The sequence below is a fragment of the Chelmon rostratus genome, chromosome 11 (genome assembly GCF_017976325.1).
Source record: "Chelmon rostratus isolate fCheRos1 chromosome 11, fCheRos1.pri, whole genome shotgun sequence".
NCBI classification, from domain to species: Eukaryota; Metazoa; Chordata; class Actinopteri; order Chaetodontiformes; family Chaetodontidae; genus Chelmon; species Chelmon rostratus.
In genome coordinates this window covers 6,689,321-6,710,720 of record NC_055668.1, presented here as the reverse complement: position 1 = coordinate 6,710,720, position 21,400 = coordinate 6,689,321, and the positions used below count along the sequence as shown (strand labels likewise).

At 41.6% G+C, this 21,400-nt stretch overlaps 2 protein-coding genes across 3 annotated transcripts; one reads left to right on the top strand and one right to left on the bottom strand.

Annotated features, from left to right (window-relative positions):
- The first annotated feature begins 2,019 nt into the window (after nt 1-2,019).
- sgpl1 (sphingosine-1-phosphate lyase 1) lies at nt 2,020-13,990 on the top strand. Of its 2 annotated transcripts, none has more exons than XM_041947819.1 (14): nt 2,020-2,156; nt 5,285-5,450; nt 6,036-6,103; nt 6,485-6,632; nt 6,803-6,882; nt 7,260-7,388; nt 7,490-7,578; nt 8,552-8,660; nt 8,752-8,850; nt 8,940-9,086; nt 9,371-9,609; nt 9,699-9,845; nt 9,935-10,055; nt 11,802-13,990. In XM_041947819.1, exons 1-14 carry the CDS (start codon nt 2,145-2,147, stop codon nt 11,943-11,945), a joined length of 1,698 nt encoding a protein of 565 aa, XP_041803753.1. In that variant the 5' UTR covers nt 2,020-2,144; the 3' UTR covers nt 11,946-13,990. The 2 variants fall into 2 exon arrangements, with proteins under 2 accessions (XP_041803753.1, XP_041803754.1); XM_041947820.1 differs by lacking the exon at nt 2,020-2,156 and adding an exon at nt 4,420-4,519.
- A 42-nt stretch (nt 13,991-14,032) lies between these two features.
- Nucleotides 14,033-17,813, bottom strand: pcbd1 (pterin-4 alpha-carbinolamine dehydratase/dimerization cofactor of hepatocyte nuclear factor 1 alpha). Its single transcript, XM_041947822.1, has 4 exons — nt 17,707-17,813; nt 16,828-16,959; nt 16,636-16,716; nt 14,033-15,146 (listed from the first exon to the last, which is right to left on the bottom strand). Exons 1-4 carry the CDS (start codon nt 17,707-17,709, stop codon nt 15,054-15,056), a joined length of 309 nt encoding a protein of 102 aa, XP_041803756.1. The 5' UTR covers nt 17,710-17,813; the 3' UTR covers nt 14,033-15,053.
- Between the last annotated feature and the right edge of the window lie 3,587 nt (nt 17,814-21,400).

Here is a 21,400-nt window from a genome sequence, read left to right as displayed (position 1 = left end):
ATAGGGCCGTTGCTCCAAGTCGCCTCCTTTCAACCCCCAAACTAATGCAGAATGTTTTTTTTCTTTCCTCTGATAGCTTGTTTACAATGCTAAAGCTTGTGTTCATTAGTGGCTCTTTGTGTATAAAAGGAACAAATGTGGATTTTGTACCACTGGATGAATTTCTTAGAAGAAAAGTAACATTAAGGTTCATTTTAAATGTTTAATTAATCATTAATATGTTGACTTTTGGTATACATTAAATATCTTACTTCATTTCTTTTACTCTGCGAGTAAGTCGATCATAAACTGATATTTATGAATACTGAGTTGACTCGTAAGGACATTTGGTCGGTCCCTATTGCAATTTCCTCACAATTGCAGATCAACATTAGTGAAATCGACATAATTGTGCGAGAAGTCAGCCCACCCTGACGTAAGATAGGTGTTACAATTACTTCCCAATTAGACCTAATTATAATTAGGCTAAATTGGCATGTTTAGAGAAAAGATCTGACAAACAACGTCTTTAATTACGGCCATTTTTGCAAATGCGCAAATGGTGCTCAGCGGTGTTGCGATGAAAACAGGGTGTGTAACAGTGTGTAAAGGATGAAAATGAGTAGCATGCCATAGTTACACCGCAGGGAGAATCACCGAATCACTGTTTCACAAACGTTGGTTCATCTTTATTATGTCGGAAATAATTATTGATACAATAGTTCCTTTTTCTTTATAGCAATGTTTTCACTTTATCGGTCCAGCTGCAACATTCATATTAAAGTGGAAAACATCCCCTTCCATAGACCGGTGTGTATCCCAACTAGAGATGAGTTTTGTGTTGCAGCTTATGTCTTCGTCACGTTGTTGTTGGAGGTATAGTTGTAGTGCCACAGCTTGGCTGCGCTGAGGCGCTGTTTTCACTCCTAAAAAGAAAACAACATGTCACGTTATAAAAGCAGCACCGAGTGGTGCCTTCAGGAATTAGGGAAATATGGGAACTATAAGCAGAATAAAAGTGAACGAACCCAACACAGTTGTAAACGTGAGCATGCCGCAGAATTATCACCATTTTCAAAATGCAGAACTTTACAGATACGTGGCTGTCCGTTCAGTCGTCGTGTTTTTACGCAACTGCAGGTGGCTCAAAAAAAAAAAAAGTAAATAAAGACAATTTAAAAGAAAAACACACCTACCTTCATATTAATCCTTACAGACTCAAAATAATGTTTACCTTTAGGGACACGAGCTCTGTATTTTTTTCTTTATTCGTTTAGTTATTAATTTATTTTTGAAAATTCAGGATCTGTGGGGTCCTATTTTTTATTCTGGTTCCAAATTTCCACAGTTATAGCTGGCCACAATTTTTGACAGTAAATAAGATGTAATAATCAACAATGTCTATTATTTCCCAAGCAGAATTTCACTTTGTAGCAGTCCCCAAGACTCGTGCAGAAAAAAGCACTAATCACTAAACTTGGTCAGTTTGAAATTTTCAGATAAAAAAGATTCCCGTAAATGTTACTTTTTTGGGCTGAAATGTTCTACAAACTTTTAAAACAAAATACTGAGAAACTGTTGGATAATGTGCAAAAAACATGGTCACAAAGATGGAGCAAGTTTTTTTTTTTTATGTTTCCACAGGACAAAGACCTTCATATTGAGAGATGAGATTCACAGGCATACGGCAGACATAACGGAACCGTTATGGGCACATAAACTGGATGGAAACTGAAACTGATTTCTGGCTCATCCTCTTGGTTATGTTGTATTAGTTATTCCGTTAAATGAATGTCCTCACCTGATAGTATTGGAGTTTACGAGGAACATATAAATGCAGCACCAGTCTTCTCCTTTGCTAACTCACCCAGTAGTGGGTGTGAAAACGTGCGACACTAGTCTAAAAAGGTGATCTACAAAGCATGCGGCGCCACGCGGAAAGCATGTGATTAGACCCAGCCACAGCGTTGTCAGATCTGCACATGCGCAGACCGCGCGCAGCTGTGTCAGACTTTCGGCCACTTCCTGAATCAGGGTTAGCTTGCTGCTGTGTTTGATGGTAGCATGCAGATGAGAGCCGAAGACTCGAAGCAGGCTGCTGGAGGTGACTTTCCTGAGTAGCAGACAAAAAAAGAGGACTTTCGGTGAGAGTTTGCCTCGACATCATGGATTACTGGGTAGGTGTCGCCTCACTTTAGCCTCTTGTTTTTCTCACTACATACGGTGTGAGACACAGGACGGTGGCAGGGCTGCTACAAGACGCTCGGAGAGGCGAAGACTTGTATATCAATAGTGAAGTGAGCTAATGACTTGTTTTTGTCTCAGGGATGCTCCAAGTCCACAAACAGCGTGTTTGACACTGACCCTTGTTATCAAAGCCTGACGTTGCGGATTAACGGATGTTTTCGAACAAACGCTTAACCCACATTGATACTTTGGCCCCTGAAATGGGACACTTCACACGAGATAAGCACCTCTAATAAGGCAATAAAAGATTGTAGACGGCGGTGCTGACTGTGCGTGGCTTCAGGTGACTCCTCTGTGAAGTCAAAACCAGATTTCTGCTTTGATGAGGTGCCTGGTAGTAAGGTTTACAGCTGCTTCCTATTGTTTACTGTAGCGCCCACTGTTTAAAATTAGAGATCCTGTTCAACTTAAACCTGCAGGAAGTTTAAACAAAGCGTTGCTCTCAGTTCTGCCACCAGAGAGCTTAAAGGAGCAGAATTAAGTTTTGTTGATAGTACACATGGGACACAGAAGACTGAGCACTAGAGGGCGACACGTCTGACACACACACACACAAACACACACACACACACACACACACACACACACACACACACACACACACACACACACACACATCTACGGTCTGTCAGTGCAAAGTCGACCTCCAAACTGCCACAGGCTGGACTCCTCTGGGTCAAATCAAGGAAGAGAAAGTGGAAGTAGCTCAAAAAGCTTCATTTTGATTTTGGCTTAAATGTCAGTTCATGTCACATTATCCCTGAGGCTCTCTGAGCAGCTGAAGAAAACATTCTACATGACACAGCTGTAATTATTCCCCCCTGGATGATTTCTGGATCTCTCTTTGACTACGAGCAGCTGTGATGTTGTGCTTACAGTCTGGCTTCCCTTGATGTATCCAGGAGCAGCCACCTCTCAGCCCAGTACATTTCCATGAGAACATGACCTCCCCTCTGAGACAACAAAAGCTCTCCTTACAGAATAGGCAAATGTTGCATGAGGGGGAGCAAAGGAATGGGCGTCCACTGCTCAACAATGAGTTTGACAATGCGGGTACAAGAGTCTTTGTGTGAACTCAGTATAAGTTTTCCTGAGGCAAAAGATAGCACTGAATGGTGTGTGGGTGGACTTGAGGGCGAAATATAGACTGAAATGTGTTGGATAACACAAAGAGGCCTGTATCTCTGACCCTTTGCACTGATGTTAGATAACGCTATTTAATCTTTTCTTTATGACTGATGCGTGGCAGCGATCACTGACAGCTTTGCACCTGTACTGTACATTTACATGCAAACATTATTCCTGCCATGAAAACTCAAAGTCAAGCCTCCCAGGCAGCGCTTGTTATTCGTGACTTATTTTCCGTTGCTTCTCACCTGGCACTACGTAGCTGATCTTGCTAAACCTGTATGTGAACATGTTATCCAGACAGGCAGGTAAGACAGCTGCCGTCTGGGCAGGGGGGGCGGACTCCTGTGGCTCGCTGACAGCCCTCCACTACATTTCCATTCACTGGAAGCACTTGATATTCTCATCATGAAGCTCCTCGTGTTTGAATTTTCACTGTTGGTGGATGGTGCTTTGAATGATTAGGCTGAAATAATACCTTACATCCTTTGGGGTTGAGACAGATATTGAGAAACCTTCTCACATAATGAAGAGAGGATTGTGTTTGCACAAAGGAACTTACCTCATTATACTATTATGTTTATTTCAGGAGGCGCGGACAGGAATTACTTAAGATATTATCTTATGAACCTTTAGCTTTTCTGCATGTGATTGTGGCTGAGGTGGAGAGACAAGCCTTCCCGCTATCAGACTGCCAGCTGTTGAGTCATAAAAACACCACTCGGGAGAGATAATGGAAAGATAATTCTGCTGCACTTATGAAATAGCATTCATGAGTCTTTGCTGAGATATTGCCATGATTTAGATCTCGTCAGGCCGTAAAAATCACTGCTTTCACGTTCGAACTCAGAACAAATGATTTCAGCATTTATTGGAGATCAGACTTTGAACTAGACGTACAGTATCATTTGTAGTTCTGTTTATTGGCAAATGTCTTTTAAGGCAAACGTCTTTTGATTGCAAAACATCCTGTCCGCTGGTTGGATGTGTTGTTGCCGGTTTGGGCGCTGGGAGGAGTCTGGTGATAGTCATCCACTTAACTCGGAGCGTTCTCACTCTCACCTGGAGAACGAAGAGACGGCCGTCTTTCAACAGTCTGAGCAACTGCCAGCAGTATTAGTTTGGGGGGAAATCTAGCTCTGCAGGTCTGACAATGTCTTCTGATGTAAGTATTTCAATTAGTGATTTGGGATATTGGGTCACATATGAATGAAACAGACTACTGACGCGCATTGATGTACACGTTAATTGTCACTCTAGGATTTTCAACATATTGGACATCTTCAACTTCAGCGTGTTGTGAATGTACTGTATGTTGTGTATGTATGTTCTAGCACTGGGGGAAGGTTGTTTGAAAAATGAGTTACTTTAGAAGTAACTAGTTCCTGACCTGTATGTATCATCAGTCACTGTTTTGGAATTCAAGGAAAATTCTGCTTTGATTTTAAACAGTTCTAGTCCACTGTCCATCAACACGTTTGGACTGTAGATGTTCGGTGTGCAACATGGCGTCTACAGAGGTGACGTGCAGTGAGACTGAATGAATGAGTGATCTATATCTATTGCACATCCCGATTTCGGGCTTGAGTTATAGTATTCTATGAGAGGTTGTGCACAATCATGCATCTCGTCTCAAGGATTTCACGATGGTGACGAACTTTCAACAAAACAAAGATTGCAATAGTCACTTTCCCGTATAGTTTTCGTCACAAGAAAAAGATTTGTAACATACACTTGCAGCGTTCTTGTGATTTTTCTTTGAGGAATATGCTCTATTACTGTAAACATGAATGGTGTCGGCTGAAAACACGTAATCCTACATATTGTTAGACGCCAAAGTCGCTTTGTGCCATCAAAATGCTGTTTTGCACCCTGAAACTCAAAGCAGCCTTAACATATATGTCATGCATTCATGTGTCTGTGTGTCCAGAGTGCCTTGGAGGTGTATAAGGAGATGCTGCTGCTGTACCTGGAGGAGGGCCGGCGGCAGGTCAACTCACGCTGTGCGGACTTGGAGCCCTGGCAGATCATCGGAGCCACCGTGGTCACCACACTGGGAGCAGTCTGGATCAAAGGCTTCCTCTTCCAGTCAGAAAGTAATCTTTCACGCGTGATACATGGGTAGAAAGTAGGCCTGCTGAGGGACTAAAATTGTAGAGGCCATGTTCACAAAGCCTTTTGAGCCAGTTTGTGAGCTATGTGAGTATGTGAGCTTGGTTGCTGTCCTGTAATTTGCAGTCATATTCTCTGACCTGCATGGTATCTCAAAATGTGGTGTGAGCAAAGAAAGTTAATGACTTTTTGATAAAAACCTTGTGGTTTAAGTTTCCCTGGTACTCTTCTTCTAGCAGAGTACTTGTTTCCCCAGTATGTTTGACTAAGAAATACCTTCAATCAACAAGACTTTCTAGATCTGCTATCAACCAAGCGGTTGTTGAATTCCTCAGCAACAAGGTTAGCTCCACCCGTCTTACTTGGGCTCTGAAAGTTGTTCAGAGTGAGGAAACAGCAGGAAGACTTCAGTGCTAGTCAGAGTCAAAGGCTTTGTGAATATGGCTCCAGTTTGTGGCCACGTCTTGTCTCGATGTGTGGTCATGGTTCATAGTCAGCTGTTTAATGTCTGTGGTTGAATGCGTGCCAGCGTTTCACCCCAGCTGCCTCCTTGTCTTTTTGGCTACCAGGTCTCACATCCCGAATCAAGAAGCAGTGCTTTCGACTCATCAGAAAAATACCCTTTGTTGGGGGGGCAGTAAGTATCAGTGGTTAATCTGTTCCTTCTTTTCCCAGCAGATGTGCACTGACTGTTGTCTGAGGCTCTTATGAGTCACTCTGGGATGACTGAGTACAGCATGCGGTGGGGGGAGGGTCAGACCTTTGGCTCACTTAACATCATGCCCTGGTGATAACAGTCGGTTACTTCTGGTCATCATGTCACCAGCGGAGAGCTCACTTTCAGGCTTTTACATAAAGTGTTGATAACACAGTGGGCATGTTGTCATGTTCAGTCTGAAACACGGTTACGTCACATTGAGTCATTTTAAAGAATGACATGCTTTCCTTTACTCTGCTTTTCACAGCATCCAGAGACTGTTGATACCTATAACTGAACTTTGTCCTTTCTTTATGACAGATTCAGAGCCAGCTCAACAAGGCTTTGGATGACATGTCTGCCAGTCTGTGTACTCTGAAGGAAGGAATGAGCTACACTAAACAGCTGCCCGCAAAAGGTCTTTCTCAGAGCCAAGTGCTGGACAAAATAAGACAGTACGAAACACTTAGTAAGTCATCATTCGTTTGTTTTGAGCTTCATGGTTCATTATCTGTACCTGTATATCTCTGGACCTGTGTATCTATTTCCAGTCTTCATTACATTGCCCTTTTTTCACTTTGACATAAAATATCTTTGAAGAAAAGCAGAGGTTTCTAAAGAGACAATGTATCATTTCAGATGAGGTGCAGTGGGAGAAAGGATGTGTTTCGGGTACAGTGTACTGGGGTGATGAATCACTGACCAATCTCCTGGTGAAGGTATGCATCTTTGTTTTTAATGTCTGTACTTTGGTGTTAGACAAGACTGAACTTGAGTACACGTCTGTGAAGATTCCCGATCATCCTGGTCATTGTTATCCATGGAAGCTTGAATCAATGGGCGGCTGGACTTGGTTGTAGAAAGCTGGAAACGCTTTGCCTGACTTCTAAGAGAACACAGCGTACACACACATTCTGGACAGGGAGGACAGATGGTTTGAAAGAGGACTGAAGGAGGCTATTTTCTACAATCAAGTCCAGCTGCCTTTGATTCAAACCTCTGTGGATGAGTTGAATATATTATGTGTATTATGTAGTATATGTAGTATATTATTGTGTGTGCGCACACATGCGTGTGGTTTTCTTTTTGCTGGTAGGTGTATGGAGATTTTGCATGGAGCAACCCACTTCACCCAGACATCTTTCCTGGCGTAAGAAAGATGGAGGCAGAGGTTGTTCGAATGTCTTGCACACTTTTCCACGGTGGACCGAACTCGTGTGGCACAGTAAGCTACAGTAAACATAAGCTCACACACTGTATAAACTGGGTGGTAGGACCCAAAGCACCGACTAAATTCATTTACACAACTTCTGCCTTTTTGTCCAGGTTACTTCAGGGGGGACTGAGAGCATACTGATGGCCTGCAAAGCATACAGAGACATGGCTTATGAACGTGGAGTCAAATACCCCGAAATGTAAGTGGAGCTCTATTAGATATGATTGATAAGTCATTTCAGTTTTCTTATCAAACCTTTTGGCTTGACTTCATTCGTTTTATTCATATATTTTTTCATTTTGCTTTTACAAAATTGAACATTTATGACAACAGCAACACATAAATACGAGCACAAAAAACAACACAATGTAAAAAGTAGAATAATAACAAAATTAAAATGAAAAAAATTAAATAACAGTAACAGCACAGCAGTGAAGAGGTACTGGTTGGGACCATTCAGGGGCGGTCTGATTATTTCATTATTAGCATAGATTTACACACTCCTTTACAGACGAGTGTCTTTTATTGTAAACAATTAAAATGTCTTGAAAAGGTTTTACTCTTGTTTCTCAACCGATATGTAAATTTCTCTAGTGGTACAGAATTACTAGGCTCTGCCATCCACACTCCACCTGATACAGGATCTTCTGATTTCTGTCCTAATGTCCCACATTTTTTTTTGTCTGTCATTAAGATTTCTGTAAACTGAACCGTGTTTCCATGACTGAGGTTTAAACTGGTGAAGTTACCCAAAGATTTCAAGGTCCTCTGGGAGATGAATCCCATCTTTTGTGATAAGATTTTACATTAATTTTGTTGACTTCCCCGTCTTTTGACACCAGAATTACAAAGTATGTGATTTGAAGATGACAAAAACCCACATTTGTCAGGTGGCCCTCTCTCTCAGTACTCGTGACACCTTTTGTCTCTCTCAAGTCTTACCTTTTTCTCACCTTTTTTTGTTTTTGTCTTACATTCTCAATTATTAAACGTGTGCTTTTCAACCTTGAATGACACGATATGGCAGTACTGTACTCAATTCAAATTATTGTGATGCTAATAAAGAAAAATTTAATGTGAATACAAGACATGGGCCCATTTTAAGGCTTGTTCTTGACTGTGTTTTCCACAGAGGTTGTAATGTAATTATTGTGTTTTTCTACTTCGTGCAGCCTTGCACCTGTGAGCGTCCATGCAGCCTTCGACAAAGCAGCACATTACTTTGGGATGAAGCTCGTTCACATCCCCCTGGACATGAAGACTATGAAAGTAGATGTGAAGGTGAGAATACAGTATACACAGAGACAGTAGCTGCTAATTGACAGCCATCCTCAGACATTAGTCATTAACATATCGTTTCTTCTATTTCAAGGCTATGAAAAGAGCCATCAGCAAGAACACCGCCATGCTCGTGTGCTCAGCGCCTCAGTTTCCTCATGGAATCATGGATCCAGTTGAGGAAGTAGCAAAGGTCAGAAGTGATACATTCTTCCGCTAAATATGTTCAGAACTGAAAACAGAGGCCTGAAATCTCTGACACTTTCCCTCGGCTTGCTCCAGCTGGCTGAACGCTACAACATCCCGCTGCATGTGGATGCCTGTCTGGGAGGTTTTCTCATTGTTTTCATGGCCAAGGCTGGCTACCCACTCGCCCCATTTGACTTCAGGTTAAAAGGTGTTACCAGCATCTCTGCAGACACCCACAAGGTAAGGAGGGGTTTTTTTATTCCCTTCAAATCTTTTAAGCTGACTTAAATACTCTCTTCTCATTTTGTTCGTCTCTTTACCAAAAAAACAAATACACAAAATTTGTTAAAAAAAGTTGTGATATCTAACACCACATCCTGGAAACAGACATTACACTGTGTGTAATCTAAGAATCATGGAATTTAAAGATCAATGTTTAATCCTAACTGGCTCCAGGCCACACTTTTATTGTATTTTAATGCTTTATTGTGCGTCTGTGTGTCTGTTACCACATTCCTCTCCAGTATGGTTACGCCCCCAAAGGTTCCTCAGTGGTCCTCTACAGTGATAAGAAGTACCGTCACTACCAGTACTTTGTAGCTCCAGACTGGCAGGGGGGGATCTACGCCTCACCCTCTGTTGCAGGCTCCAGGCCAGGAGGAATCATCGCCGCCTGCTGGGCGACCATGATGCACATGGGAGAGAGTGGATACATAGACGCCACCAAGAAGGTCATCAGCACGGCACGCAAAATCAAAGCAGAGTAAGACACCAAAGAAATCATGAAGTTCTTGAACTTTGATTTCATACATCATTCATTTCCCACCATTAACGTGTTTTTTAAATTGACAGACTCAGCAAGATAAAAGGTGTGTTTGTGTTTGGGAATCCGGAGGTGTCGGTGGTGGCAATAGGCTCAGATGTTTTTGATATTTTCCGTCTGTCTAATGCCCTCACCTCCAAGGGCTGGAATCTGAACACACTGCAGTACCCATCCAGGTACATGTATGAAAATAATACTAATCATTTAGAAAATATAATATTATGATAGTCAGGAGTGTAACACGTGTGTATCTCGTCTTTCCCAGCATCCACATTTGTTGCACAGTTCTGCACACACATCCTGGCGTCGCTGACAAGTTTGTCAGTGATGTCAAAGAGCAGGTTGCCGTCATCATGAAGAACCCCAAAGAGAAAACCACAGGAATGGTGAGATAGCTCTGCTTGCACACTTGTTGCATTCATACACAGAGTACACAGCGCCATGTTTAATTTGTACATTTATGTATTTATGCGTACATTTCATATCATGAAATGATATGAGTTTGGAGTCTTATCACGTATGTACAAGGATGGTGCAGGTTGTGATGGAGTAAGTGCTCTGTCAGTGTATTATTACAGATTTCGCCTTGTACCTGAATAGAACCAGCACATCCTGAAGTGCATTGATGTGGAAAGAGTTGTACTTCTGGTCAGTCTTCACTTTAATGATTATAAGAATAAACTTGATGAGCCTCAGCTGTCCTCACTTGAATAAATAAGTTTGTTACAACACAAATCTGAGGTCAGAAGATCTTGGCACAGTTTGTATATCTGGACACAGTTCATCACAAAAACTTAAAGGAACATTACGTTCGCTCAGCTCGCCTTTATCTCCGGACACCCAAAGCCTCCAAACATTATGTATGTCAAGTGTGAAGGACTTTGAGGCCTCTCAGGTTAAAAGCCACGTCAGTGCACAAAATCAACCTTTGTGTCCATGGATTTCTATCACAAGGAGCTTAACTTGCAAGTCCACAGTATGAAAATAACATTGTTTAAAAATGCTGTAAAAAGACTCTTTGCATCTATCATTAAGGTCAAACTTTAAGTTTGTCTTTGGACAGCTTGCAAGTGCAGCCTATGCTGCTGTACCGTTTGTATTGAGGCATGACAAACCATAGGAAATATCTTTGCCACTCTATTGTTTACCATGCTGCTGGTACACGTGGCATTTTGTTTTCCTGTTGCATAAGTCACTGACTCAAGCTGACACAGACTGCATGTGCTGTTTTGTGTGTCAGTTTTAAATAGAGTGGAAACTCCACCCAACCGTCACAAACCTGCACTGTGCCAGTCAGGTTGGTAGGAGCGCACCCATGAATGAAGCGCCACCTTCATCTGAATAACAGAAATGAAAACTAAAGTAAATTGAATATACAGTAAAATATACATATGTTTGTGTGTTTTGCATTTATTTTTCAAATTTTATGTGATACTCACTCAGTTTGATTTTAAATAAGGGTTTGGTCTTCCACACACACACACAGTACTCCACTGTTTTTCTCTCACCTTTTCTTAACTGGAAAAGTGTATTCAGCTAACATAGATGTTTACAAACGGTAAATCTCCCCTGGGGAGGCGTGGGAGAGTTGCATGGGGGCATGGAGCAAGAGGCGGGAAGCAAAGATACTGTGTGAGGTGCAACAGACAGGCTCATGGTGTTGCTCTAAAGACAACAGGAAGTTAGTTATTGGAGTTTAGCCCACTGACGTAACAGCTGCAGCAGCAGCAGCAGAGGCTGTGAACAGAGCTTCCAGAGGCAATTAATGTACTGTAAAACATTTGGTGCCTGATTGCCTCTATTTTTGTCAGAAATGGTACCTTTTCTCTGAGACATAACTCTCAAATCTGAACACACAGACATGAGACACATGTTTTTAGATACAATGTTCCCCTTGTTTTTGTCTGAGGAGGGCCCAAGGAAGTTTAAATAGTCCAGTCACATGTATACGCAGTTACACCAAGAAAATCAAATCAAATATCAAATCAAATATTTCCTGAAATGCTCTGAACGGCGCAGCCTGGTGATAATTAATTTGTATTAGTTTGTATTAGTGTAAAAGGATGTGAGCGTGTGCATTTCTTTTATCACTGTGCATTTGTTAACTCACTTATGTTTTCCTCCTGCTTCAGGGCGCGATCTACGGCATGGCTCAGTCTATCCCAGACAGATCCATGGTGACAGAGATCTCCCGAGGTTTCCTGGACTGTCTCTACAGCACTGAGGTGCCCAAGTCAAACACCAGCCACATGAACGGCAACGGCAAAGCCCACTGAAGCAGGACCGGGTCGCCTCGGCCCACCCTCACCGCATGCAGGGAAACACGCTCGCCTCGCCCCAGAGCTCTGAGCTAATTGTTCAACGGTTGCCTTATCTTGCATACCTACACCACACGGAAAACATCTGCAAAAATCTTTGAAGCACAAGCCATCGTCATTTTAATCAGCCCAGAGGGAAATCGCTCGTAACACTGCGCCTGAGTGGCACGGAGAAGAAATGACTGGTTCCAAATGTGTTTTAGTCTTTTAATTTGATTTTATTAATGTAGTGGAAGTATGCGTGAGTTTGTCTCATTTTATTTGTTTTAAAAGTTCATTTCAATTTCAGCTTTTGTTAAATGCACATGTCTGTCATCCTGTAGTCACTGATTGCAAAGCAAAAACAGTTGTTTTTTATTTTATTTTTTTTCCTCATGTTTTTTAATGCCGGAACATTTCAACTCGCTGCCATCACTGCTTCACTCTCTGTGATGACTCAGCAAAAAAAAACACAGACCACTGAAAGCTTGTCAGAAGCGCTGTGCTGCTGCCCTCTAGCATAACACATGACGTAGTGCTCTAAACAGGCTCTACATGTGGAGGCCTGTCCAAGGTGTTTAGTTATCATTATCATGTAATAGTTCTCTGGAAAAACAACATTTTTAATGTCAAAGCACTGCAGTGTCCTGATAAGAACATATCAGGTTCATCTGTACATCACTTGAAACTGCTACTCTGATGTTGTGGTAGAAGTTTGTAAGCATGAACATGCATGTCCTTGTTTGTTAGCACTTCGTAGGTTAACATTCAGTTTGTTTTTAGTCTGCATCTACAGAGTTTGGATGTGCAGGCAGGGGAGAATGATTTGGACGGTGGGAGCTTTTAATGCCATTCATGTTCAATACAATTGTCTTTAGATTTAAATTGGGAGAAGCTGTAACCAGGGCATGAATGTTTTGAAAGCGGCTCGTGGAATCCAAAGGGCTTCAGCTTCTTTTTTGATTTAGTTGATTGTTCGTCACTATTGGAAAAGGGCTTCCACACAGTAGCCTGCTTGTAAAGTAGCACATTTAACATTTAAAAGACTGGACTGAAGGCTGTTTCCAACCCTGGTCTACTGTATATTATCAAGAGGTAGATGCTTAATATTTCCTCTGTAGTCTGCATATTGTCACCTGTGTACCACCTTGTTTAATAATTTGTCTCCTAATTCAATCTACCTCAGTTTCTACTCAATGCAAATGCCATTTATTCATCCGTCGAAACGCGGTCTAACAGGGCGACCATTTCTAGCATAATTACCTTCACACTGTTAGGGTATTTGACTGCACTGTAAGTGTTCTTAAACATACTGATACTGAAAGGAAACAGATTCACTGTGACGGGTTTTGATCCACAGACTGTCATATTTGAGCGACTCATTCCTGCCCTGTCTGAATGTGGATATATTTCGCTAAATGTCCATTCAGCAGGATCTGTACACATTGACTAACAGGTTGACAACTGAACAATGGCTACTGTAACACCATGAGGACCGTGTGTTGTTCTTTTCTTTCATGTGCTCTCCTAATATTGCTTCTTGTGTATTTCCATGAAATGATTTCCATGTTTGTGCAATATCTAACTTTTCCTTTTATGAAGTTAAGCGAATGGGGGATGCTCTACTATTAATGTTTAAGAGACAAGTCATTTGAAGCATAGTGTAATTTAACCATGTGTGTGACCACTGGGTGTTTATTAATCACTTAATTTGTGAGTTTGTTTTGTGACTTGTGTTTTCAACAATTGTGTTTTTACACACTGAGCAGTTTTAAAAGATTAGACATGAATGTATTTAGGTTCTTACATGTGTGGGGATTTTTTTTTTTTTTCATCTTTTAGTCAGTGCCTGGTTAAAAGACAGAGGACACAACGCCCCCGCTAGAGATCGAAGCTTGTACCGTCATCATGTGTCCATCTATCCATCCTTAAATACTTTGCCCAGTGACAGGGTGTGGAAACCCATGCCCACGCAAAAAAAAAAAAAAAACTTTTCCAACAATGACTCATCCTGTTTGCTTTGGAGAAATATCTGCAAAAATTGTGACGATTGAATGGCCAAGAAATCTTTTGAATAAAAAACCTTTAATGCAAATTCCTCTTTAACTGAAAGTGACTACACACTGTAACAGATTGTTTAGAGGTCTGCAGAGAAAATCTAAACTGTGTCCTGGTTTGTGCTGTTGCAGGTTGGTGACATTATGTAGCAATAATAAGCGTGCACCTCTGTGCCTTCAGAGGTTTGAACTCACGACGTCATAGCAGATATTCTCTCGAACAACCTCAGGGAATTGGCTTCATAACAGCGACATCATCACTGTCCACTGGTCTTTCAGACATACACAGGGTGGGCAAAGTAACACGAACACCTGCAGTCAACAAGGTGTCATTTTAATACCAGATTGCATTATATTGTCAGTTCTGTTTGACTCTTGTCCACCGCTGTACACTATGTCGTCATATGAGGTTCTGAATGTATAAGGTTGTACAATATTTCTGTTCATGCCAGATTGCATCCTTGTTTAGCAAATTTATTTCTTGTTAGGAAGCGCTTGCTGGTTTCTTCTAGTAAATGATCCATAGCAAACGCTGTTAATCCACTCAGCAGTTAACACAGTTGCACTCTAAGATGACCACAGCAGATGTCTACAGTGTTGTGTTTTCAATAAAATGCACTCTGATGAGAATCATTTCCTGGTCATTTTCCAGTTGGAACATGTTTGAATGAGAAAATAACACTTACTGACAGTAAAGTACAGAAACATTTGGCACATAAGACACTGGTTGTGACAGAAGGACACACTTGTTGTACATGTTTTCAATGACTAATGTGTGAACATGATTTTACCATTTACCTTTGGCCAGTAATCTTATTTATTAACCAAATGCAAAACCAACAACATTCCTTTCTAAACACATTGGACCCTTTGCAATAGAGCACCTACAGCTACATTATTCACAACACATTTGGAAGTAATTGGTTCATATTCTTTGGATTTGCAGGACTCGCCATCACATTTCTCAGTGGAATGGATAAATGAAGTGCTGTGACTTGCAGCAGTTCAGTTTCACTGTTGAAATAATGTTTTACATCAGTGACGCCTGGTCAATGAAGGTGGCCAAAGTGATGTCACGCTGGGACAACCCCCCACAGTCATGAGTGCTGAGAGTGATCTGGACCTGGGGGAACAGCAGAGAAAGGAAAATTGAGTCGTCATATAACCACAACAGGCTCATTTTCCTTAAGTAAATTTGAGCTTCAGTGCATATCAAAGTCTCAAATCAGCCAACTTCACCCCCTATAATCCCACTGACATACAGCAAAGCCAAAAAAGATTCAATACAGGCAAATATTTAATAACCCAAATATCCCTGCCTCCATTAGCAACAAATTAGAGTTTAAGGGATAAAAGCAGTTGATGTGTCAGCTGAGGTGAAGGCCTTGATAGCGGTCAAAGTGTCATTTGAGGTGTTTGTGACTGAACCTGTAGAGATGTCTGTCTGAAGATAAGCACTGAAAGTAGCTGCAGTGGAAGCACAGTCAGCAGCTCAAAGGTCAGATCAGGGGCCACAGTGAAATCAGTGTCAGTTAGGAAATGTCAGCAACTAAAACAGTGTCGACCCAGAATAACGAGCATTTAAAAATTAAATTAAATTAAAATTAAAATGTCTAAAAAATATGTGAAAATGTAAACTTACATCTCTAAAAAATATATAGTTGGAAACTATAGTAAAAAATTATAAATAAAAACATGTTTTATGAATTACTTATGAAGAGGTAGCTGGGAGCAGTTCATTTTGTGACCATGACCTCCCACATGAACAAGGTTAAATATCAAAATAATATATATATTAGATACTTTAAACTGGAGTTAGCCTAATTGAGTTTAGCCACTAGGGGGCAACATCACTGACAGATTATCACCTCACTTGATATCACGGACATGTTAGCAAACAGTTAGCGTGCTGACACAGAGCTTAGCAACGTTAGCATTCATGTGGAGTCGTGTTCCTGGACACCTGGTGAATGTAAGTCCAATAGTCACTGTTTTTTTGTTTTTTAACAAAGCTTAAAGCTTAGAATATCTGGCTCTTTGGATGCTAAATGCTCCCCTGTGTTCACCAGCTAGTTGCTAACTGTGTATGTCTGCTGAACAGGTAGCTAGTTTATCAGAGCTAATGGCTGAAAGCTCCTTTCACAATGCACAGTCATTTGGATTATAGCAACTCCAGTGACTCATATTGAAGCATATTTTAAGTTGTATTTTAACATGATAATATCACACCTTCTGAGTTTCATGGCAGCAGAAAGTTGTGTTGGATGTGTCAACCAAGCAAGACAGTAAGGATGAATAGTGTAGAAAATGTAACTAGCTAACAGCTGTCACCATGAAACTTCCCGAGCTGATTACTCACATGAATTATATTTTGAATTACAAGTCTGAAATGTTTACATATGCAGTTGATGCATTATCTAATTAAATATGTGCTCATTTGCATAAATTTCCAAAACAGAAGTCTGAAAATTGAATATTCTTGTTTCAATTTATTTAAAAGACTAATGAACTTGAAGCTACAGTATGTGTTCACAATGTTCGGGTTTTTTAGCAAGGAAAGCTAATCAGGACCAAGTACACCTGTGATGTATTCACTGATCATCATTTCATACCTTATTGTAGACATTAAACCACTCAGGGTGATGGTCCATCTTCTCTGCTTGTAAAGCCACTCTGGACATGAAACCAAACGCCTGAAAGAAAAGAACATCAAATCCTAAAATTGTGCAATCATGCATATGCAGCAGTCGCCTGCTATGTGGGTTTTGTGAGTTAAGTGCAATAATTTGTAATGAATTAGGAACCTGATTGAAGTCTTTAAAAATGAACTCTTTGTAAATGGCGTCCCGGCCCACAGCCTCCACCCACTGAGCGTTGCGTAGCACGGGGAGTAGGTGGGTCCTCTCCTCTTCAGTCAGACTCTGAATTTTACCAGCCTGGTGGGACAGAGCAGAGGTAGCAGTACAGCAAATATGAGAGGGGCAGTTTCACAAACACAAACTGTGATTGGTTGCATGGGACCCCATCTGGAAACAATGAGAGGCTGCATTCCGTCTTAAAAAAAAACGAGCTGGTTCAAAGGTATGTGGTGGTGATGGGAGGAGGTGGGGCTCTGCTTTGGTCACTCAATCTCTAATCCTTACCATGATGCAGGGTCACACGGTTTTAACGTTAGTCATGCTCATTTCATTCATTCATGACCCTGACTAGCTGAAATCTAAACTGCACTATCAGCATTTCACAACATACCCCAAACAGACCTTGGGACAGACAGACAGACAGATTTTATTGCGCAATGAAGAGGGGACTTTTGAAGGCTTCGTCCACAGATGAGCGGCCGTGCTTATAACCAAGTGCGCAAACAGATGTCATGACCACAGCCTGAAACAGAGCAGTGACATCAACAGGTATCATAGCAACGGTCTAATCTGCACTATCAGTGGAGGGAATTGGCAGCACACAGACAGCACTGGTTTAAACCTCACACACACACAGTGGCTTTTAACGCATACGCAACATCATGCTGGCACATGTTGAACGTAGCTATCGGAACATCTGCAGTAAAACATCATCCTGTAGACTTTGAAAGTGCCTAGATTGCAACAGGTGTGTGAGGCGGCAAGCAGCCCTGTGTGGCAACTCTGGCCATGCACACACACACCACAGAGAGGCTGTGTACTCACCATGTTTGCAGAGTGTTTTCATGCGCAGAGCAGGTTCAGCTCCAGCTCCCTGTTGCACACAGGCAAATCCACTGTGGCAGCCAGCGAGAGCAACTGGAATGAATCCATCTGACACATGAGCTGCAGGTCCTGCTTAGCTGCCCCCGCAGAAGCCTGAGCAGAAATCCTCACTGCTGATAGGTTACTCAGCTGGCTGTCAGCATGGGCTTAATCATAAACTGTCATCTGTTGCACAAGGCATGCGTGAGGCCAGCTATTGTGGCAGGATTCAACACAGGTGGTAGTGTTTGCTGTGTGATGAAAGGATGAAGATACTCAATTTTATATTGTGTATGAATACGTATTAAACATGAACTTAATCTTCGGAGTAACAGCCCACTGTTCATGATGTCGTTCGGCTGGACGGCAGATTTTAAAGTGAGCTCTGCTCTTCATCTGGCCAGGGTTCATGTCAAAGGTTAATGAGCTGCCCCTGTGAGATCGCCCCGGTGAGCTCATCCGTCACGGCGAGCGCTCAGGGAAATGAACTGGTTAATGAAATGAGGAGAGGGAGAGGATGTGACAAGTGATCAGCATTTAACAGTTGGCTGGGTGGGGAAATGAGAATGGTGCCTCAGTGTTTTTGTTAGAAAGGAAGGCATGCAGGGATTTAGAACCAAAACCATTAGATTGGAGTCAAATTGTTGTATAAGTAGTGTTTGGAAATGTGGCTTATCCCTCTGACTTCACTCGTTTAAGCTTTTTAACCTTGTGAAGTGTCTGTTTTCATCATTCATTCTTATTTTTTCATTGCAAAATTGTAGACTGAAATTGCCTCAAAAGTGTTTCCATGCTCCCCTTTGATTGCTTTTTACGTTGGTGTCAGTGTTGTAAAGATGAGCAGTGGAGGTTGCTGTTCTCAAGCAGCAAGCCCAGGATACTGCCTCAAGTCCTAACTGTGTTTATTCCTGTAACAAGCACCTATGGTGGACATTTAAATTCAAGTGAGTCTTCTGGGATTTGTGAGTGGTTGTCGTGGATCATTCTGTTCAGTCCCAAACAGTCAAAAATGTTGCTGTAGTTACAGTTTGAATCGACCAAAGCTTAGCCTCTTATGACAGCAAGTGTTTGGCCTCCATGATTGAGGTTAAAATTGAGCTTTATGTCAGTAGTATGAGAACTCACTCAGTCAATAGTATTGAGCCAGATCTCGATGATGTTAGTGATCTTCTACAGCTCTCTGCTGTCTTATATTTATGATGTACAGAAAGCTTTGTGTGCTTTGTGTGCTGCATAGATTTAAAGACTGGTCAGAGTGCTGCTACAAGTAGAGAATATACAGTATGCTGTGTCTCCGTTTGTCTCTTCCCTCCTTTTATCTGTTTGTAAAGGTTTCTCTGCTTGTTAAGTAAGCAAAATTACGTAAGTTCTCCAAAAAGATACGTATTTATATGCATTAGTCAGATTAGTCACAGAACAAGTCAGCAGTGTGAAACACTGGATTGTGCATTTTCTAGGATGCAATATAAAAAAATGTCTCAGTCCATCTCCATTGCCAAGTAATGCAGTGTCTTTCAATCCCCACATCTTCAGTTTGTAATTCAGTCTTTCTCTTCAACATCTGAAGTCCAGATTTCCCCTGATGTCATCAGGGAACAATTCAACTTCTACTTGCGAGCCATTGTCACAAGTTAAGGTCTTACTAGGCAGTTTTTCACAGTTCTCCTGAAGGATCATTTGTCCTTTTTAGATTGTTTCAAATGAACGATTTTGAGAGAGCTGGGTAGAGGACACCCTATTTCACAAGGAGGAAGCAAAGAGCACAGGAATGTCAGATAAATAAACCCGTTGCCCTGCACATTGCCTATCTGGGCCTGTGACAAATGTACATTTATCTTTTTATGCCTCTGCACCGGTGACATGGCTGCAGGCTTTCTGTCCGTCTGTCTATCCGTCCCTTTCTCGCGAACGCAATATCTCAGGAACGCCCCGAGGGAATTTTTTCAAACTTGGGCACAAATGTCCACTTTGACTCTAGGATTTTGGTGGTCAAAGGTCGCAGTGACCACACACCACATTTTTGGCCCTAACTCAAGAATTTATACGCTAATTATGACAAAATTCACACAAATGTCTCACAGGATAACATGATGAAAAGATGACATTTTATATCCAAAAGGTCAAAGGTCAGCTTCACTGTAACATCATAATGTTCTGTAAAAACACTTTTCTGACCATAATTCAAAACCATAACTCAGGAACAGAAGGCAGAATGTGACCATATTTCACATTTTGTGAACGAATTTGACTTTCCTTGTTTCTCTCCATGAACTTGCACACAAATGGACATAGAGCAGAACAATAACAGCAAAGGTTAACAAAGTGAAGTCAGTTTCATTTATATATATCCCTATATCACAAATCAAAAATGTCCCTCAAGAGACTTCACCATCTGTACAGCAAACCCACTCTGTCTTTAGACCCTCGTCTCAGATGAGGAACAACTCCCATTAATGGGTAAAATGAATAGAAACTTCAGGAAGAACTGTCCGCTCTGTCCCTTCCTGAAGAGGTCGTCAGTGTTGTGAGTCCATTCACAAGGTACTTGTATGTTTCCACCCTAGGGCCTCCTGTTCCTCTGGTTTTGCTAATATTGAGCTTCAGGTGATTATTTTTGCACCATGTGACTAAACTCTCTAATTTTTCTTCAGAAAATACACTAAATACCTTTTATTAAATTCCTACAAAGTCTTCACCACGACTGGCAAAAGGCATACAATCATGTGGCAATAATTTTAGTTGCATTTTATTTCCTGTGAAACCCAACAACAACAATGCATCTGCAGTGATCAGCACTAAATTCACCCTGACCAAGTTTAACACTCCAACAAAGCATCAACATGAGACCCGCTGTCAGTTTCACCGACAATCTGCAGACGTAACAATGCTGATTTGTTTCCTGCTTACTCATATTAACTCTGCCCATGGGGATGTATTGCTCTTGTTTCCAAACGTAATATAGTGTCGTGGCATCTGATGATTGCATCAGCAGTCTGTGAGATTATTTACAGGACTGGGGGAGTAATCCTGACCTGCTTTCTGGACCTGAGTGATGCCCTCCCTTAAACTACCTCGCAGGGTATTGATCAGGAGCCTTTTTGGGGTTAATAAGGCCTGACATTCCAATATTGATGAAAAGGGCTCATTAAAGCTTCAAAGCTACATGTCCTGTGGAAACCTCAGCGGGGATGTTAACTGGTGGAGACAGTTGCCATATTTATAAACAATCAGGACTGACAAGACACCAGGGCAGAGTTTTCCATTTGGGGGTCACCTGTAAACACAGAGCCAGAGATTCGGTTGCAACATGACAAGCCTCTTGTGCTTTTTCTGGCCCTCTCAGAGGTCTGGTCTTGAGCTTCCTAGATCAATGCTGAGGTCTCTAACCAGACTGTGCAGCTATTGATTTCCTTTTCCCCTTTGAGAAAACACTCCAAGTGATAGCTAGTATGTCATGCCAACAGTGAATCAATAGGAGCGTGTAATGCATGTTTTTGGGGCCTGAAACTGGAGATGACGAGAGGACAGAGGGGTGCACTTTAAGTCACTAGGTGGTGCTCTTGAGCTTCATTGGTGTCGTAAAACCATCAGAAAGACATGAGAAGACTCTGTTTTTTACAGTTAGGTCAAGAGGAAAACAGCAGCAGTGGACGAA

Excerpts from the sequence above, each read along its gene's own strand:
- sgpl1 (XM_041947819.1), top strand. Across the intron at positions 5,451-6,035 it reads CTTCCTCTTCCAGTCAGAAA|GTCTCACATCCCGAATCAAG; the intron begins GTAATCTTTCAC and ends TTTGGCTACCAG. Across the intron at positions 9,087-9,370 it reads TCTCTGCAGACACCCACAAG|TATGGTTACGCCCCCAAAGG; the intron begins GTAAGGAGGGGT and ends ATTCCTCTCCAG.
- pcbd1 (XM_041947822.1), bottom strand. Across the intron at positions 16,717-16,827 it reads TTTTTAAAGACTTCAATCAG|GCGTTTGGTTTCATGTCCAG; the intron begins GTTCCTAATTCA and ends CTTTTCTTTCAG. Across the intron at positions 15,147-16,635 it reads GGTTTAATGTCTACAATAAG|GTCCAGATCACTCTCAGCAC; the intron begins GTATGAAATGAT and ends CTGTTCCCCCAG.